Consider the following 22,714-nt stretch of genomic DNA (forward strand, 5'->3'; position numbering starts at 1 on the left):
AGGCATATACTATGTAGGAGAGGCACTAAATAATCAGTCTTTTGGTGTTAATATAAAATATACCAGATTTTGTTAATACACTAGAGCATCGATTATCCGACTCCCGATTAACCGACTTATCGGTTAACTGACCACGTTCTAGTCGGCAAATTCAAATGTCCGCAAGTGATGTGGCGCTACAATATTTGGTTATGTCTTGGTTACTTTAATATTATTTTTGTTAAATTTTTGCATGTTTTAGCTGGCAGCACTGGCTCGACCATGAAAGGGAGACTAGTATTTAAACCAGGCCTAATACACTATACTAATAATGTATAACTTTTCGGTTATCCGACCAACCCCAGTCCCCAATTAAGTCGGATAATCGATGCTCTACTGTACTACTTTAATAACATTTTTAATGATACAAATCATCATTCTCACCATCATTAGGAAATAGAGCTAAAGTTTCATTTTTTTTTCTTTTTACTTATTACTTAAATTTAAATTTTGTAACTTCACAACTAAAATATTAATTAAAACAATCACTTGCTCTAGACCAGTGTTTCTCAAACTTTTTGGACCGCGACCCCCATTATGCACTAAAAAATTTCAAAGGACCCCCGAAGAATAAGTGTGTGTCAAAAAACATCCCGGAGGGAGGGGGTTAGGCTCGTATTTAAATATTTATTTTTATTATTTGTGCAATTTATTTAAGTAAAAATTATTTTATATATTTTTTATTTCTACACAGTGTATTATTTCTAAACATGAATCCATAGTAAATTTATAAAATATTTGAAAAAATTGATCTGGCATCAATTTTTCAGTGACCCCCCAAATATTTTTCATGACCCCCACTTTGAGAATCATTGCTCTAGACAAATCTGCAAAAAAGCCAACAGTCTGTATTTCTTTTTACTCAAATGTTACTGAATTAAGTTATCTAAAACATATTTTTTAAATGCTGATATTACAAATACATATTGAACAAATTTAATCAAATTCATTTCAGATTAGGATTTACTAGAGTTACCACAGTAGATCAGTTACGTAATAGTTTTCCAACTTTGGATGCTGTGGATCATAAAAGGAGATTAGCATTGGTAAGAATATTTTCCTTTTTAATCACTGAAAATTAAAGTAAAAATATAGTTCTTATTTTTGCTGTTACATTTGTCATTCAGTTTTAATATTTTATTGATTTCTATAAAATCTTAAAATTAGTATTTTAATTTCTTCTTATTTTATATTGTTAATATTTTGAATATTTTCAAAATGCAATTGAATTTTTTTTTTGATGATTTAAATTTTTATAATTCTAAATTTGAAATGCTATTGAAAACAAAATTATTTAAATCATATTTATAAATAATTCAGCAAAACTAGAAACTGTTTCAGAAAAATCTTGAAAATATTACTATAGTTTTTACTACATAAATATGTTAATAGATGCTGATTTAAATAATTAGTTACAAAAATTTTTTTAATTATTTTTTTTTTTTAATTTTTGATTACAAATGAATTTTAAGATGAAATAAATTTTTGAAAGCAGTATGATGTCTTTAAAAACTTTTCCTTACAAAAGTTTTTCTGAATATTATGCAGTTTCTAATTTTATTTCAGTGAAATAACAGCAAAATTATGAATGATTAGATATTATATAAATTAAATTAATATTTATGGTTAAAGAAGAATTATAATATAGCAATATTCAATATTAATTTAAAATAATTATAATATATATTTAAGTTCAAGATAATATTTAGTATATAATTTTTAATTTTATGAAGGTTCATATGTAACATGCATATATGGTACAGTACATATGTAATAAATAGATTTAAATTTTATATAACATTATAAAGAAAAATATAGTTTTCTGTTAAACATTACTTTTGGTTTTGGAATTTTTATTGCTTTTGAAATAATCTAAAGTAGAAAATAAATTCTAATTAGATAGACATAAATTTGATTAAGTCGATCATTAATAATACTCAGATATTGAAAAAATTAGTTACCTAAAATTAACCTTGATATTTATATTTTGATACTATTGCTTGCATTATTTTTTCAATTAATTTCTGATTTAGAAATTAGAATCTAAATGTGATTAAATTTAAAAAATCTTTTCAACAAATTGTTTTAAGTCCACATCAATGAAGGATTGAGCTGATTCAGTTTGAATTGTCAGAAATTTTTATGAATTTGCAGAATTCTGTAAAATTTTAATGTTACAAAGTTTACAAAAAATTGTATTTTAATAATTAAATTATTTAGTAAAATAAGTTAATAAAATATTTTGATTCTTATAATGTCACTAAATTTCAAAAAATTAATTTTTTTCATATTCAATATTTTATGAATGATTATCCAAAGTTGTTGGTGACTATTCCTTTATTTTATAAATTTTTTTCTTTAATTTTTATTATTTATATCTGTAAAACTCAATTATTGTATATTTCCTAACATTTTTTTCCTGTAAAATTTATTTTCTTGAAATTTATTTTCTTAGTTTTTCATTTTTTTTAAGTTATGATAATTATATAGAAATAATAATAAATATATTTGTAGTCAGTATTTCCCTGCTTATTTCTTAAGCTGCTTTTAATAAAAGAATGAATTTTACCTTGGAACTTTGTGAATTTATGTTTTATTAGAAAATTATTAAAAATAGTTCTTTTAACTATATCTCTCTGCTAATTATTGTAATTGTTATTATATCAAATTTTTTTAGTTTCTTGAAAAAGATTGGATGACTTTCTTATTCTCCAAATATTTTTTGAGAGTTTTCTTAGCTTAGCACTGGTCAAAATCTATTCAATTAGAAGGATCCTTGAAATCCATAGCTATTTACATTAATGATATTGTAATAATTATTTTGTTTTTCAATTCATAATATCGGAAAAAGAAAAATTTTCAAGAGAAGTTGGGTAGTATTTTTAATGATTAAAAAAAGGGGGAGTAGGACAAAATTCATTAACTGAAAGTTAAGAATTGCCCAATAGAAATTTCAGTACAAGTTGAAACTTTTTAGTCCAAGCAAACCAGATAAAATGAAGAAAATGCTATTGGCATTTTAGAAGAAAAATTGTATCCTTCATTTATTAATTGTTATAAAATCAAATACATTAGAGGATACTTGCTGAAGCAGCAGAATTTGTAAAAACTAGATCAGTTTGAAGAAAAATATTTTTAAAACATACTGAAATCGTCATCATTGTATATCTTCATCTTTCAATAAATTTATCTTTTTTTTATATTCCTATTTTTCCTTTCTCTAAGCCTTGCTATTGTATATATATTCTTTGCTATTTCCTTACTAGCTAACCTTTTATATATTTTATCTAATTTTCTATATATTCACTAGCTGTTTTCTTGTTTTCTTTTTTGCTACTTTGTATTCTTATTTACTACTATTCTTTCTAATTGCCTTCTGAATGTTTTTGTATATTTCTTTACCTTTGATGTTATCAAATTCCACATTATTTCTGCTTTTCGAATGAAGTTTGTCTATTTCTTTCCTAAACACTTCATATTTCTTTTGGTCTCCATTACCTACAATAATTACTCTCTCTTTTTTGTACATCTTTTTATTGAACTTATCAACCTTTAAGTGTAAGACAACTAATCAGTGCTGACCTCCAACTATCAACCAATATTAAAATTTAAACAAAAACATTAAAAAAATATTTGAAGTAAGTTTGTATTTTAAAAATGTTACAAATATTCTGTTTGTAAATTATAAAGATAATTACAGCTTTAAGGTAGTGAAAGAATGATGATTTTCCAAATGATGATCAAAATGCTTGGCTACAAGTATAAACACATTTGATGCCTTGATGCTGCTGCTAGCATCACCCTGTAGGTAAGTCTGCTAACTAATGATGGTAGACTCAAACCATGTTGACCATAACATTTGCTAAATCACAATATTGGACTAGAGTTTCAACTGTAAAAAAAGATATTTATATATATTTTTTTTATATATATATTATATATATATATAACATGCTTTAAAAATTATTAAAACATTTCAAAGAATACTTCAGAAACAGCTATTTTAGAGCAATTTCATGAAAAAAATTAGAGTGGAATTATGTATATAATGTCAGACTAAGATGAAATTATATACACTTTTATCAGTAGTCTTTATAAATAGTAAAATTAAATATAATCCAACTGGCTTTTTTATATTTATGAATTTTAATATTAGTTGCAATTTGAGTTAAAAATTAAATAAAGTTATAATTAATTTTTGAAGAATTTAGTTGTTACTTTTTAAATTAACTGTTACCTGTTAATTCTTATTTGAAAATTTTTGAATATAAAAAAATACAAAAATTAAATAATATACTTTATGTTCCTTTTTAAATACATTTAAAAATATGTGTGTATTGTTATTTTTGATATAAGAGGCAGATTCAATAAAGTTAGTAGCACTGCTAAAGAAAAAAAATGTAGTGTAGAAGTTTGAGACTAAAAATATTGAAGAGTATACAATGGGTTGGCATTGCAGCACTTGCGGGTGCCATGGAACTTGTGACACATTTTAATGCATCCACTAGAACCATAGTCATGCAAGTGCAAATACTTGTATTTTATTTAATTTGATTTTGTATTATTTTATGTATGTACTTTTAATTTCCATTTTTTAGTTATTATTTGCATGTATAATGTTTATTTTGTATAAATAAACATATTTCAAAACATAATAATTTTATTTATTTATTTTTTTATAACATTGTAATTTTTTTTTAAATTAAACTATGCATCCTCAATGGTTTTTAAAATTTTTATTGCACATTTAATAACAAAAAGGTTGCCAACCCCTGGTATACAGTAATGCAGCCTTGTACTAATAGTAGTACTGGCCAAGTGGCATTGGCATCCACTGTAAAGTTTACAATATTCACTTCATGCTGGGAATGTGGGAGAGAAATCACACAAAATGGGTGAAGTTTACAAAATGACATTGCCTTTGTCAACTGCATAGGAATTGAACCGTAAGCTGTTGTTTGATTTTTGACAGCTGAAGATATTAGATCTAGTGAGATCCATTGCTGGATGTATGCACAGTATGGAGAGAGCGCATGTTGCTACAAAAAGCATAGGTTGAAAAGTTATTGGGCTCATTGTTTGTTTGTTTGAACTTTTTTGAACTTTTGAACCCACTTGCAAGCTTTTTGCAGCAACATATATGACTCTCCATATTGTGCATATATGCTATGATGGATCTCACTATATTAATGCTTTCAGCTGTCAAAAATTGAATAGCAGCTTGCTGTCCAGTTTTTGTGAAGTTTGATATGGGTGATGCCATTTTATAAACTGCTTAGTGAACGCAAATGCCACTGACAGGAGCAACTATTGGTACATGGCTTCATTACTAGACTCTCATTATTATTGGTCACAAATTTCTATGGTACATTATTTTTCTTTAGCGATACTACTAACCTTATTTATTGACTCCGCCTCATATATTGAAAATGAATTAATATGTTGAAAATATATTTCTAATAGAATAATAAAGTTTTAACTACCGTATTTTACGGACTATAAGATGCACTTTTTTCTTCGAAAAATTGCCTCCAAAATTCAGGTGCGTCTTATAGTCCGTAGCGTCTTATAGGTATTTAAAAAAAAAAATTGCTTAAAAATTAAGGTGCGTCTTATAGTCCGTAGCGTCTTATAGTCCGTAAAATACGGTATATTTTTTGTTATGATATTAATTGTACAAAAAGTTGAATAAAAGACAAATATATTCATATTGTTTTCATGTTAAAAAAAAAAAATTAAAATGTATAGATATTCCCCTTTGTGTAGTTAAAAATAAGTTCCAATATTTGAATTAAATAAATAACTTTACATTAATTATAATTGATAATCTCATAAATTAATATAATTTAAATTAATTGCCACTTATTAAGGATTAATTTTTCTTTTGTGTGATATATAGGATATTCAATACAAAGGAACCCAAATGTTTAATTTAATTTTCAAAGTTTGATGAAAATTCAAATAATTTGAAAATTTTTTATTTACAATATGAAGTTTTTTAGACATTTAAAAATCAAATATTTATAATTTAATATTTAGAATAATCTTTAAGTTAAATATTAAATGATTTTACTATATAATTATATTGAATTTAATTTGAATATTGTACATAAAATTTAATATTGAAATAGTGCAATGTTACTTTAACTCTATTAAATGAATAAATTAAAATGAAATTAAATTTAAAATATTGCTTTGTATATTAATGATGATTATAAAATTTATATTTTTGAATTAAATATGTATATATATTTCTGACTAATCAAGGTGACCATTTTAGATATAAAATTTTTTCCTGTTCAAGGAATATTTAATGAAGATGAATTTTATCTGAATTCAAAATTTATATTAGCTACACTTTTTAGACTAACCTGTCAGGGTTTAATACTTTGTCTTTTTACTATAGCCATGTGCATTTGAGCGTTATTTCCCCAGAATAGAAGGTAAGTTTTATGATAAAAAAAAATGGTACACTTACCCAAATAACAATTTAGCATGCAATTATTTAATCTTAAATTAATTTCATAAATATTTAATACAATATCTATTATTATTTAAAAATATAATATGGAAACTCAATAAATTAATTATTAATACTGGAATAAATTACTAACATAAACTGTGAATTGATTAATTTATACAGTGATTTTATAAAAAAATTTTTTATCCAGTATTTTCATGATGAATTAAAAAGTTGTAAATTATTCAATGTTAATTCATCATGGAAATAATAATAATATGTTTTTAGTTAAGCAGAAATGTAATTTAGAATTTTTTTAAAATCTTTTAATTAATAATAATTTTGCAGCAAATTAATAAAATTTTAAAATTAAACAACAAAGTTAAATTTATTTTCTTAAATAAATAAAAATAATAACTAATAAAGCTAATAAAAACTATCTATATTTAAAGTTGCATTATATTATGTTTTATATTAATATTTTTGCAGTATTATATGGAAAAATCTTAAAATCAATCTAAATCAAAATATCAGTATTATATTAAAAATATTTTTTTGGTATAAAAAGCAAATTACTTTCAAAGTATGAAAATTATTTAATAATTTAAAAAATAAGAGAATTTATTTAAATTTTAATTTGATTGATTTTGAGAGAGTTTCCTGGCTTTAAAATTAATTAATTATATGAAAAAATAACTTTTTGGAAAAGGATTGAGATAGAATGCATTTTATTTATTTCAATTTTTTCTTATATTTGATAATTTTTCTAAAATATATTATTATAATATGAAAATTCTATCTCATCCTTTTTATTTTGTTAATTCTATACTATACTTACATAATTATTAATTATATAAATTAGGTGAATATGCAATAATTATCTGTTGGTATGTGAAGTAAGAATTTTTAATGATTTGGGAAACTATTGACCTCTAAGATTTAAATATTTTAAAGCATTTCAATTTTACAGTTCACTGGAGTACTAAGTATTTTATTATTTCAGAGTTGAATTGTTTTTTTATCAAAATATTCTCTTGATTATAATTTTTCAGAAATTAGCTTTTTTTTAAATCTTGTACCAAGCATTAAAATTTACAAGATTTTGTAGTTAGAGATGATAAGTCATTAAAAAAAATTTAACTAAACTTTTTATTAAATGCTAATGATTTTTTAAAAAAATTATGCTGGATATTTAGGATTACATAAATTATATTTTTAATAATCAAAAAGGTTCCACATGACTCATAATAAATATAAAAATAATAGTTTTAAAATTTTAACAAATTATAAAGAATATCCAAATGAATGGTTTTCATCTTGCAAAAAAACTTAAAATAGCATTAGGCTTATTTATTCAAAAATTCATTGTACCATAGTTGCTTGCCTTTAATAACAAATGCTGTTAAATGGAGGGAAAAAAGCCATAATAATAAGTTGTTATAAAGCTGCAGTAATATGAAAAATATGGAAGAGATATGTTCTTTAAAATAAAAAATAAAGTTTTGTGATAAATTTTTATCAATTATATTTAAATTAAAAAACAAAAAAATCATAAAATACAAATTTTAATTTTAATCACTTGAAATAAATTTTTAGCATACTATAATTTTACAATCATCTGCAAAGTTCACTGTAATCAATTTTTAATAACCACTTTGTTGTAAATAAAATATTATTTTCTATATAAGAAATTAAGAATGAAACAAAATTCCTATTAATATTTATTTGCTTCATTCAACATCAACATTTTAAAAATGATTTAGATTCTTTCATAATACATATTTAAAGTAGAAAAACTAACAACTTATTCTGTGCTAATCTTGTAATAAAATACGTAGTCATTTTACTATGAAAGTACATGTGATTATATAATTATTTATATTTCCTTCCTAACATTTGGCAATTCAAATATATTTCTTTTAAGTTCAAAATATTTTGGGGAACAAAATAATTGAAGAAAATATCAAAACTTTAAAAGATATTCTGTTTATTCTTGTATGTATTTAATTAAATACAAGACTGAACAGAATATTTTCATATAATTGCAAACATTAACTTCAGTAACATTATTAAAATTTGTTTTTTTATTTTTATGCTAAAAACTAATATCAAATTTTAACAATAATTCTAAAGTACATGCAAATTACATATGAAAAACTTTAAAAATTATGTGCATGTAATCAATTTTTGATCTTTTAAGAATTTATAAACTTGAATAAACTTTTTATTATACAGTATATTGATTTCAATAAAGTTATTTGAATTATTTTGATGATTAAAAATTATATTGCTTTGTTTTATATTAAATTATCTGAATTTAATGATTAAATAGTTTTTATTTTCCAAAAACTTAAATGTATTGAACTCGATGGAAAAATGTAAAATATCCGTAACTGTTTAATAAAAAATATTTTAAATTGTGTGAATTTTCTATTTGAAAATTATATTAAGATATACATAAACATTTTCTTTTTATTGTTATATGTGCTATAGATATACTGTCATGAAAATTTTGTTTTAACATTCATCCCAGTACATGTTTTATTAGCATGAATATTTTCCCTTATTCTAAAAATGTTCAGTAATTTATATGTTCAAGTTCAAAATAAGACACCCGAATATCAAATTTATATAAGTAAATAATCATAAATATATATATAAATTAAATGTATTAAAAATAGATTAAAATTATTTTAAGAATATTTCAGTATTTTTGAATAATTTATTCAATTGTAATTTAAATGTAAAATTAAACTGTTTCATTCATATTTATTCATTATATATATATATATATATATATATAAACTATCTATATTAATTTCAAGTAAGAAATATTTTATCCCTATTATTTAAAATTTGCTAAATCATTTCTTCATCACTAATTATATTTAATATTTATCAAATTTTAAAAGATTTATTCTTGTTGTCAATAAATATAAATGCTTAGAATCAGTTTTGGAATAATTGGCAGGTATATTCAGCAGGAATTTTCAGTTTTTGGCTACTGTTTTTTTTTTAATATTAAATTTGGAATAAATTTTGTATTTAATAAAGATATAAAAGCCAACATCTGTTTGTGTATAAATTCCTTATAACTCCTGTAATTTTTGTCCAATTTAGATGAAATTTTAGTTATATTTTTTTTAATGTTCTGACAGAAAGTATAGGCTACTTAATTTGTGGAAATATTATCTATAGAATAAACGTTTTATTGATTAATTATTATGCATTTGTGTCCTTTTTATCTTAATTTAAATTTAATTTGTATACTAGTACTTTTTATATATTAACAGGACTTACTATACTGGAAAATATGGATGCGGATATTTAGTCTTACAGATCAAAAATAATGTTTTTTTATTTGGTTCACCTGAACACTTACACTTTAAACTTGTGTTTCGGACTTGTTCGCCCCTCCTCAGCAGGTCTTTAAATGGCACTTTCTACAATTAACAATAAAAAACATTTCTTTGGTACAATTATAATTAAAATTAGTTAAAAAACACAAACATTTCCCGACGATAAATTAAAAATTCTTACAACTTCTGTATTTCTGAACTCCTTTACATTTCGGAAATACAGAAGTTGTAAGAATTTTTAATTTATTGTCAGGAAATGCTTGTGTTTTTTAACTAATTTTAATTATAATTGTACCAAAGAAATGTTTTTTTATTGTTAATTGTAGAAAGTGTCGTTTAAAGACCTGCTGAGGAGGGACGAACAAGTTCGAAACACAAGTTTAAAGTGTAAGTGTTCAGGTGAACTAAATAAAAAAAAACATTATTTTTGATCTGTAAGACTAAATATCTGCATCCATATTTTCCAGTATAATAAGTCCTGTTAATATATAAAAAGTACTAGTATACAAATTAAATTTAAATTAAAATGTTTTATTGGTTTCAGATCAATGATCACACTTACATTGTAGTGACATCTGACATCATTTAGTTCATACTTGATGATAGAATTTCCCTTAAGTTGCATTTAAAAATATTTTTGCAAATGGTATATTTTAAACTTATTTCATTAAATTTAAACTTTGAAAAAGATAGCCGTCTCATGTTGCTTCTACAACAATTATAAAACTTTTTATAGGATCATATGACATTCTATTATCCAACCAGAAGTAATGATCTAATGAGCCTGTTGTTTAAAATGGATTATTGTGCATTAACTAGTCTTTGATGGGCAGTATAAGCTATTTAATTTGTAGAAATATTAACTACTTTTCTTGAATTTCTTGAAATCTGTACTCTTCTCAATTCTTCAGTCTCTACTTTGTCATAGAAAGTAATGTCATTCTTGGAGGGGAAATTTCTAGTATTTAATAAAAACAAACAAATTTAAAATATAGATTTTAAGCATGGTGTTAGATATCATAGACTAGCCATGATGTCTAATAGGCTTACACTCAAATTATTCCAAATATATTATCCAATTATTGTTTTGAATATTTAATAATAATGTTTTTTTTTGCATTTACTAACAAAATTACAAAAATTTTGATCTGTATAATAAATTACAGAACTAAAATGAAAGTGTGCATATTGACCAAAGAAAAAAAAACATGCAATTTTTTTCGATTATTAAAAATCTTGTACAGGGTGTGGCGCAGGAACCGTATTTTAAAAAATCATAAAACAAAAAGTATTGGAGATATCAATTTAATTCTTTTTTCTTTTCATAGAGGTACATTTAAAGTTTTATTTTATTAGGTTTTGAAAAGCAATAGCAGCACGAATATTCTTTAGGTCACCCAAGGTCTTTGGACCAAGGATTTAAGATATTCCCGTAAGAAAAAATTGCAGGGGGCTAAATCTGGCGAGCGTGCTGGCCACTAAAGATTGCCCCTCAAACAAAATTGCATGGATTAAGTTGTTGCACTACTGTCAGTTTGTATGGATGAAGTCTCAGGTCTTCATGAAGAATTTGTCTCATTGTGCAATCAAAATTCTAAGAGCAGCTGCATGTTTGTGCAGATCGCTTAGGGGATTTCAAAATCACCAGCCTTACTCTCTCAACGTTTTCTGGTGTCCTGGTGGTTCTTGAAGGTCCTGGTTTCTTTTTCTGCACACTACCAGTATCCATAAACATGTCCATCCACTGAACAATCGATTTTTAATCAGGAACATGACCTACAGGCACAATATTAAACTGTTTCCTGAATGCATGCTGGGTTGCAATGACCAAACGGCTGTTGGAAAAGTAAGTTGCCACAGCGAATGCTCACTCCTCTCTCGTCCACTGCGTGATCTAAACTAAACTTAGTTTAGTCCACTGCATGCACTAAACTAACCATACAAAAACATTAGGCCCCGCCCTTTTGAATGCGCTCAACCCCACTCTCTAAGGAGTAATGGCCACTGTGTGGCACACGTTTCAAATAAGGAAGTTCCCACGCCCCACCCTGTATTATATAAAAAGAATTGTGTTAGACAACTATTATTTAACATGATTTTTGTTTATGTAATAGTAATCATTCAGTTTTTCTTTTATTTTAATTATATTTTTTCACATATACTGTATATCTCGGCAGATAAGACGACCTTCAGATAAGATGAGGTATAAATTTTCGTCAAAGTTTTATAGTTTTAGCTTATATCTGTCCTATAAGATGACCCCGGATTTTCGGGGCCTTTTTTTATGATTTAACTATCGTCTTATCCACCGAGATATACAGTATTTAACTTTTAAAGCATATTAATTTTATTTGACAAAATCTTTCAGCTATGCTATTTAAGTATCAATAATACTAAAATAACAGAAAATTCCATTTAAACTTCATTATATTCAAAAATGCTAAATTGTGGTAATTTATGTTTGTGAAAATATCACAGTTTAATTTTAAATTAAACAAGTCAAGCATTAATAGAATAAGGAGCTTTTTTAGTTTTAGATAAAATAATTTTTGAGTTTCTTAAATCAGATCATCATCAATATCTTAGATCATTCCAATTTGAACATATACAATTATTTCAGTCAGTCAGTCCATCATCTGATAATTTACATATGCCCTCATAAGTCTTTTTGGAATGCTGTTTAGTTACCTCTGTACAGTTTCTTGATTTGCCAAAACTGACTGGAATGTCTCCCTTTTCAAAGCAAATTGTAATATGAGGTACAGGAGCCCCCACAGTTTGGTGAGTCCAAACTGACCACTTTCTATTCCTCAAACTAAAATTTGCATTGAAAGGGAGACAATTTCAGTCAATTTTGAAAAACAAAGAAGCTATACAGAGGTAACTATACAGCTTTCCAAAAATATCCTTCTTTGAAGCATGTGTAAATTTCCAGTGCATGCAAAAATTTGTATAGATCAGGAAGTAGTGTATTTTGAAGACTGATACTAAATTGAAAAATTTCTACCAAAAATGGTTTTTATAAATTCAGTATCTGATCTTAGTAAATGCACCTTGTATAACAATAGTATGTAAATAAAATTCAAAAACTCAACAAATGAAAATGCAGGGGGAGCATATATCAACATAAAAAGGAGAACTGATCAAGGATTGACAGCTTTCCATTCTTCTGGTTAGTTACCAGTTACCCTTACATATGTCAAATGGTAAATCATAAATACTGAAAAAGTCATACCTTAATGTAACTCCAACAATATAAATTGTATATAAAACATAAAACTATTTATAAATTTGTTCTTTCTGTTTGAAGTTCTATGCTTTTGTTTGATTGGTTATGTTGAGGAAGACTTATCAAATTAGGTTGAAAACATTTTTGTTTATTAAACTTATATTACATGAGTTATATTAAGGTGTAAATTTTTTAGTATTGATGTCACACAGTATTAATTTTGTTAAGGTTTTTGATCTCATACTGAATTATACACAATGTATATGTATTTACAGATTCAGAAGTACTCAAAGAGGATAGCTATCTCAAAAATTAAGTGTTTGAATATTTTGTATTAGCATGTGCATGATTGTATTGCAGATGGTTGAATAAAGCATTCTGATATTTGAAAAAATAAATTTTAATTTTTTTGTGGAGTGCTTAAGCTCTTGTAGCCCTCCTCTTGTATCTGCCACTGTTCATATGATTGTTTTTTAAAATAAACTTCATTTGCTTGTTGGAAAACTAACAATGCCATCGCTCAACAATTTGATAGCCACAGACCATACATGATAAATATGTCTATTCATTTTCTTGTGGACATTTTGATTGTCATCCAGCATCAGCAGAGTCAATGAGACTCCCAGATAAATTGCAACTTTTCACAGTAAATGGTCAGTTATCTGCATATGCATAATGTCATTGATACTAGACTTTGATTTGCCCCTGTAGCATTTTGTCACAGTAGCAGTATTTCAACCAATTATTGGTGCTGAATTTTCAAAGAAATCTGAACTGGTTCAAGACATTTGCAATAGAAAATTCTTAGACACCCAAGCCAAACTGGTTTTGGAAAGAGTATCTGTAATGATGCCGCTAATGTTCTCTCATTCAAATGTTTTCAAGTAAATATTCCACAAATAATCATAAAAATGATGGCGATATGTAACCTTATATCATTGACCATGGGATTCTTTGATACAATACTATATTCTATAATCTACATGTGAAAAAACTCCAAAAATTTACATCAGTAAATTTTTATTTAATTATTTAACACATTAAATAAACTGTCTTTTGGCATTAAGAGCTTTTATAAACATAATATACACACACAAGTACAATACTTTCTATGATGTATTATCATCATCAGATAAGAATATAAAATAATAACAAATTTGTTTTTAATACAATATTACATAATCAAAAATACTTACATGTATATTTTGTTTATAAAAGTTCTTAATGCCAAAAGACAGTTTATTAATGTGTTATTATACGTTACAAGTTTATACATACACCTCATGCCAAATTTTGTAATTTGGCATGAGGTGTATATATAAGCTTTCTTTATTGCCATAATTATTTGTCTCCAAGTTTTTCCCTCTGGAAAATTTTTTATGGATGCTCATGCCCACAGACATTGAAACTTCTCTCTATGAATACTTAATACTTCTCTGAATGTGCTGAGAAAAAGACAAGCAGCTTATTAATTAATAAACTGCTTGTTATTATTTCAGTTCCTTTTAAGTATTCACACAGGAATACTAAGGCATAGGAAACATTCAAGAAATGAACATTTAGGAACAATTTAGCACATGCAACAATAGTAGTAATATTGATGAATTCTAAAGCCCCCATGGTATTGATAGTTTAATTTACTAGATGTTGTAGTAGGGGCAGTGCTGAAAGCAACAAAATGGAAACCATTCAGCTTACAACCATTGAGTGCAAGTACAGTGTTTATAATAGAAAACTACTTACTGCTTACTCTTCTGTTAGTCACTTCAGACATATTCTAGGGGTTACACACTTGTTATTTTCATGGATCAAAAGTTACTCATTTATGCTCTATGCAAAAGCCAGACAAAATCTCTCCATGGCAGGCAATGCAATTAACTGTCAATATCTCTCACATTAAAGATGAGGAAAATATAGTTAAGATGTGCTGTTGATAATCAATTTCTACAGCATTCCAGATAGACTATCAATGAATGGTGAGGGCACAAGAGAAGAATGAATGACTCAAGACTTTCCAAGTAAACTCAACAAATCTGACCCATTAGTTGTCAAATCTTTGATAGGCAACTGATTACCAATTATACTACAATGTGTTGATAGACACTGCAAATATGTGTCGGTATCTGAATTCTTTAGGCCTTTCATTCTTAAGAAATTCAGATGACAAATATTTGATTCTGTCTACAGTCTAGCTCATCTGAGCAATTTCAAAAATAACATGTGAATGTTATGACTGGAAGTCACAGACCAGACAGACATATATGGGCATGAGCTTTTATCCCGTGCCAGTCCATAAAAATACATTGGTATACCGTCTCAAGACTTGGTACTTTTCAATTGCACAGCACTTGATTCAAGCTTTTGCATGTAGATATAGTAGGACAACTTCTGCCATCAAAAGACTTTTGTTATATCTACACGTTCATTGTCTAATCAACTTAGCCAAAAGCATCAAAGCAAAAAGATGTGCAAACTAAACTGATCCATTTGTAAAATAGGGATGGCACTTTTTCTGACATGGAAAAGAATATTTAAATGTATAAAGACTTTTTGGAAGAAAAAAAATACTTTTAAGTGTCATGTTACTTTCTTCCAAGGAAAATTCATCTTTTTTTTAAGACAAGCAGTAATTTAGGAATTAATAGTAATTTCTTTGACAGAAACCATGCCTTGTCCTTCTAATCACATCACAATCAAAGTCAAAGCTATCTAATGCTGTTACTTTCAGAACTTCAGAACAGTTTACTTCCTAAACTGTTTATCTATTTAAGTAAAATTTGGCTCATCTTCACTGTCTACTTCCCAATGAATCTTTTTTATTGTTGGCAATGATACTCCAGCAATCTTACACATTTTGTAGAATTAGCAACAGAAATGATAAAATTGTCATTTTCAATTTTCTATCACAGAATTTAATGACGTGTAAAATCTTTTTTTGTTCCACTGCAAAAGGATTTGCTACATGATGTACTGCAAGGCATGTTAAAACAAGGAAGCGTACACAAGAATATGAAAAAAGACATCTCATACTAAATTCACTATTAACAACAAGTAAATGCTTCAACACAACTCCCTCTTCAAGTCTTGTTCAAGAGAGTTGGTAAAATGCCTAAGCTAGTTGAACTATATTGATGGATATTCTAGGTGGTTGGAATGTATTCTTACTGACATCTTGGCTAAAATCTATAACAAAGGCTTTTTATATTCCTTAGACAAAAATGACATATCCATCTCCTTAGTAGATTGACCATAGATTGGGAATGGCAATTTGAGTTGGATCTTTTTCTGCTCACTTTTATCTGGAAGCAAATAATATGGTAGAGCATTTTCATAGCTCACTTAAGGCATGATATGTTGCCATATAGAAGACAATTGGGTGGACTATCAGTGGTAATGCTAGACTTCAAACAGCATTCAAAGAAGATTTACAGACCTCTATGGCAGAGATGATCTATAGAGAAAACTTAAGATTGCCTATGAATTTTTCTCTTTAAGCAATAAACCTTGTGAAGCCTACAACTTTCATCAGTCAGATAAGAGAGAGAATTAGGCAACTTCATTAAATTCAAGCAAAACAGTGGGTGAATGTTTCTTTCTTTGTTTATGAAGACTTGATATGACATAACCATGTCTTTTTATGAAATTAGGCAATGAGGCACTCGCTCATTTAAAGTCAGTCTTTTGTTGAATAAGAGCTGACGCTAGTCTGAGTCACAACCACCTATCTCAATGAATTAATGCAAGCCAATTGTTGTGAGTTGTGGATGACATATGTATTTCAATGCACAATATGCATAGGATTGTAAATATTTCATTCAACAGTGAGAGAGAGTATAACAATATTTTGTAAATAAAATTTAAAAAATAACAACAAAAATTCAGGAGGCATATACACCGTAAAATAAAAGCAGAACCTGTCCGGGTTCACCAGCTTTTCATCTCTCAATTACTTACCATGTATCCTTATGAATATCATGCAATGTTAGTCATGTTAAGTTTTTGGGGTTTGTGGAGAATTGTTTGATGTATATGATCATTTTGTAAAATAAACTCCATCTGTTGAATATCATCATAATTTCTTTTTTTCTTTATTACTAACAATATGCAACAGTGTTACACTTCTAAGTATATACCGTATATCTTGGCGGATAAGACGACCTTCAGATAAGACGAGGCATAAATTTTCATTGGAGTTTTTATAGTTTTAGCATATATCTGTCCTATAAGACGACTCCCAAACTATCAATGGCCTAGGAATTTTGTTTAGATCAGCGATCATCATCTGGATAATAACAGTGTATAGCGTATATGCAATTATGTCCTATTCGTAATTTTTTGAAAGAACATCAAATTTTATTTTCTTGCATCTGGCAGCACTGCCTTGCAATTGTTGCAAACATTCACACTGATTCGGGCATTTGGGTAATGACCTTAACTACTCACAAAAACGTCGTATGGGCTATTCTATTTTGTGGACATGCCCTACTTTCTACTAGTAAATAATTACAGTTTGTGTGTTTTTTTATAATGGTTTTAATTTATATAAATTTCAATCTAATTTTTTTTGTATCTGTCCTATAAGACGACCCCGGATTTTCAGGGCCTTTTTTTATGATTCAACTATCATCTTAGCCGCCGAGATATACGGTATGTTTTAATGTACATTCCAGTAGATCATTGAAGAGCAACTTGTATTGAAATACTGTTTAAATTATTTAGTGATCTAAATCTGTTTTTAGTGTTTATCATTTAAAATAAAATTAAGTAATTAACACTACAAAATAAAAGACCAAAAATCCAGCAGAAAATACCAAAATCTACAAAAGCAAATGTTTTCACCCATGTTAAACACTCATCATCAGACAAAAAGACTTCTTAATTTTTGAAATTTTTAGTCAAAAGCTAAAAATTCTGTAATTTTCAAATTTCCTGCTGGATTTTTTTTGTAGTGCTTTATTACATATACTCAATTGGCATCCTTGAATAAAATTAATTAAATCAACAAAAAGAATCTTAAGATATAGATCTTATTATTTAAAAATTTATCAAGATATAATGCTATATTTTTAAAATGAATTTCTATGTTAGAAGTTTTTTAAAAAGTAAAATTGCATTCTCATTCCTTTTTAAAAGATAGTATAGCATCATTTTATTTTAAAGTTTCTTGTTTTTATTTTTATTTAAAAGTTTTTGAGTAGAAGAACTTATATACTACTAGAAATATATATTTTTAACTAATAGGGATAAAATATTGTTTACATTATTTTTTATATAAAATAGGAAAAACAATTGAATTCATAATTGTAATTTAAACATTATTATTTTAGCTGTAGTTTTATTTGGAGAACCAGTAAGGTGGGAAACAAGTTTACAATTGATCATAGATGTTTTAATGACAAATGGTTTGCCATGTGATGCTCCCCCTTCAATTCCATATCCACACCTTCCTGTTTTAGCATGTAATATGGATCTTCAATGGATGGCAGAAGCTTGCATAGCACGGTAAGTGAATATTTTTAATTTCTCATAATTTTCAATTTGAATTTTTTTGAAACAGAGCAAGTAAATAGAGCTAATTTTTAAAATTTAGCTTTGTATTTTTCATTCTGCAAGAATTTCTCTCTCATTTTCTTGAATAAAACAGAAATTTCATAATTCCTATGCTTGCATGCATACATGATATTACTAGATAATTTAATTAAATATTCCCTAGCATAATTTTTGCATAGAAAATTTTAATGTATTTTTGAAATAATTTCTATATTTTTATATTACAATTTCTAATATTTACTTAGGAATTAAAATAAACATAATTTACTAACAAGTAAAATAGTTTCATTTTAAAAAATTATATTTAATTTTAAATCTATTAACATTTATCTTTTTGACAATATTTAGATTTGGCCATGGTGCATTCTTGGTTTGTCTGGAGAATCTTTATAAGGTAATTTTAATTATTTAACATCTATCAGTATTAATATTCATACATGTATGTTTTGAAATACATTTATTCTGCACATCAAAAATGTAGAAATAATCCTAAATTTTGAAATATTTAACAAAATATATACTATGAATTACATGAAATTCAATATATAGGTCTATTGTTTATGGGGGGGTAATATATGATGTATAAACAAAATATTCAATTTATTTAGAGACTTGCAAATACACTGGTTAACTTGAACCAGGATAACTCAGTCATTTTCTTCCCCAATTGTCTACCATAGGGATTCACATGTTAAATTAAACTGGTTAACTCAAATTTCTCAAACTGTTTAACTTGAATGGGGTTTTGATACAGTATTTTTTCATAAACTCTTCAGAATCTTAATTTTCCATTAAATAAAATAATTAATGTTTATCTATTGAGTAAACTAATCAGAAACTTTCTATAAAGCTTAAGAACCACATAGGACTGAAAATAAATGTTGTCACATGACAGTGGGAGGGGTGGAACTTTTTCTTTTGTTTGATTGATTGCTGATGGATTTCAGAGTAGCCAACATAATACATAAATTAAACACTACATACCATGCATACCTTTAATTTATCTATGTTCAAGCTGTTACAGACTTTTATGTTGTAACAAATAAATGAATTTTTGATATAATCTTTTCTTTATAAATTAATTTATCTTGATTCTAAGTAACAATTTTAACCTTTGTGGCAAAATTTAAAAAATGTAAAAATAGCACAGTGGTTTTTGTGATAAAAAATAATATATATTTATCAATTCTAAATATGAAATATCAGTTAAAAAACATCTTATTATACAATTAAGAGTGAATGGATCAACAATTCAGGAAAGCATTTTTCAGTAGCTAATTTAAGCATTCAGTTAAGCATTTTCAAGTTTCTGGACAATACCAAGAGGCTTACATTGACATAACGATTTTATGTAAGAAGACTCATAGAAATATTATATGGATAGTTTATTATGGGTCACCAATAAATTGATTTACAAAATCTTGATTTTTTAGCCAAACCTCATAACTCAAAACTTTTTATTTTGAAGTTCAAATTTTTTCCCTGATCAATTCGAGTTAACCAGGTTCCATTGCAGGTGCTGTAAAACTTACATTAACATCAATAATTAAAAAACTACCACTATCAACATTTCAAAATGTTATCTTCAGGATGAGTGTATTCTATTTGAATTCGAACAGTATAACTTGAAAATAAACAACTTTAACACTGATAGACAATTTGCTTTATTCTTAAACATCAATAAATCACTAAGCAGCACAAAATAAAATATGATCATTCCTTAGCTGCTACATGTATAGCAGTGATTTATGTTAAGGATATATTTATCAAAATATAATTAGCAACAGTTGTATTTTTTTGGCTTCTGGAACATTATAGATAAGCTATTATATATCTTTTAGGTCATCTCACAAATCTTTTATTAGAATTTAGTAAGGAAAGCAGATGATGATAGTTTTAGGTATAAATAATCTAGACTCTCATGCTTTTAGAGACTTTAGACATGCGCCACTATATGCAAATACCTATCTTGCTCTAGTACTAGCTAAGTACAAGTTTTAGGATTTTAGCATGTATTGTGTGATATGGACTTTGTTATATAAATTTATGTAAATCTTTTTTAGCTCAATCTTGTTTTAATATAGGGTATTTATTTTATTTTTTGTGTGTTTTTGCATTTTTGCATTATTTTTATTTTCATGAATGATAAAACAGTTGTATCTTAAACTTATACAAAAGAGTTAATGTATAAAGAGGGTCAGTATATCATTGATATACTACTTTACATATAACAATCCAGTTTCAAAGACAGGCAAATCACTGTATTTATTGAACATAACTTCACTCCAAACTATTAAATGTTGTAATATAGCATATAATAATAGCCATAACCTGCAACAACATCAAGGAATTTATATGAATCAAATGATTGTGTTACGTGATTTGTGCAGACACACTACATGTTTCAGAGACAAGTGGGATAAAAGTCGTTTGGACAAGAGAGAAAGTTATGTTGCATTGGCTATAAATTATGAGATCATATCATAGATAAATTATATGCTCAGTTATAGAATGTGTCAAGACAATATCCTACTGGATAAATTCATTCAAGAACAAAATTCTACCAAAGGAAAAAATATACATTATAAGCATATGAATCATTAGTTTCACTGTAAGTTCAGAGTGAATAAATTAATGTGTTCAAAAAAGGGAGATGTTTAAATCACATGGTAGTTCTATAGCACTACATAAATTTTTTCTGTCTCTCCTAAGTGGAAAGATAGCAAAAGGGAATTGTCTCAAGAAATTTAGTGTAATGTACAAAGAATGTGACTGTAAACAATAAAAACCAACATTGCATAAATTAATACAGAAACAGTTAACTTTTTTCTGATATGGTTTGTTAAAAACATCTTGTTCTTAGTGCAGCTGGGAAGCACTTGTGGAATTTACATGCTTGCTTCTTGAATATTTCATCTCATTTTCTCTTAAGTATATTCATAGTAGTGTCTATGAGTAAGTTTGCAGTGTTCTATTAATTAGCAGACTGCATAATGTTGGCATTATATATAACTACATCTTTTGTCAATATTGTATTTTTAATTTTTATTTCATTCTTATGCTTAGAAATTTACATATTTCCATGAAGCCTCTACATGATTTAAATGTTTTTTCAGAATTTATTTTCATGTAAACATTGCAGCAAAACTAATGCACCATAGGCTATACAGATTATTTTGCAAAGCTGGCAAAGACTTTTTTTGCATCTGGAAAAATGTTAAATTAAATATCTGGTAATTTTTTTTGTAGGTATCTGTTTTGGAAGGAATGTATCCAGTAGGATTTAGTCTTGATAGAATTTTCTGGTCAGACTATGTGATATGTATGGAATATATATTTCAATTAGCATACGTATGTCAATGTTCAATGTTCATCTAATATTGGTAATCAGACTTTCCTAGTTGCAATTAATATAATACAGTCAAACCTGTTTTTATGCGCTCTTTTTATGTGCGATTTTTATTTGTGCGATTTTTTTAATGCGAATTTTTAATTTGTGCGGTATAGTTGGCGACTAGTCTCGTGCGATTCGTCATGTCTCACGTTGACTTATTATAGCTAAATAAACTTATTATAGCATAAATGCACTTATTATAGTAATAATTATTGCATGAATATGCGAAAAATGAAATAATTTACTTTTTAAGTCAACAAAACACCACCTGGACAAAAATATGTAAAACAGACGATAGACCAGACGATGCAGTCAAGTGCTGACATCTGTTGTCAATAAATTCTATTTCGTACGGTTTTGAGTTATTTTCTATGTGAGACTTTTTTTATGCGGTCCCTGTTGACCGCATAAAAAAATTATTTTTAAAATTGTGTTGCGAAAACTATTATTTACAGTCATTCGTGAAGTTTCGTGAGATTTTTTTTTAATGCGTTTTTTTTAATGCGGTCCCTATCCCCCGCATAAAAACAGGTTTGACTGTAAATATAACCTGAAAGAAAAAGAGAACCGGGTGGGGAAAAACTTTTGGACTGGCAAAATGCAAAGGCTTTCCATCCAGGAAAGCCCTGGCATTTGCTGCAAAAGAAGCCCTTGCCAATTTACTGACCAGGAGAGTCCATTGT

The 22,714-nt window shown here is 26.6% G+C and overlaps 1 protein-coding gene across 2 annotated transcripts in view; it reads left to right on the top strand.

The window, feature by feature from the left end:
• The window catches only part of LOC136981420 (haloacid dehalogenase-like hydrolase domain-containing 5), a 56,641-nt gene that overhangs the window by 30,494 nt on the left and 3,433 nt on the right, over nucleotides 1-22,714 (top strand). For both annotated transcript variants that reach the window (XM_067277737.1, XM_067277738.1), the window contains exons 4-7: nucleotides 995-1,085; nucleotides 6,446-6,482; nucleotides 18,415-18,589; nucleotides 18,986-19,031. In XM_067277737.1, coding sequence (XP_067133838.1) covers nucleotides 995-1,085; nucleotides 6,446-6,482; nucleotides 18,415-18,589; nucleotides 18,986-19,031 — 349 coding nt within the window. The remainder of the gene's footprint in view (nucleotides 1-994; nucleotides 1,086-6,445; nucleotides 6,483-18,414; nucleotides 18,590-18,985; nucleotides 19,032-22,714) is intronic.

Source organism: Centruroides vittatus, unplaced genomic scaffold, assembly GCF_030686945.1.
Source record: "Centruroides vittatus isolate TY-2023 unplaced genomic scaffold, ASM3068694v2 contig_754, whole genome shotgun sequence".
NCBI lineage: Eukaryota > Metazoa > Arthropoda > Arachnida > Scorpiones > Buthidae > Centruroides > Centruroides vittatus.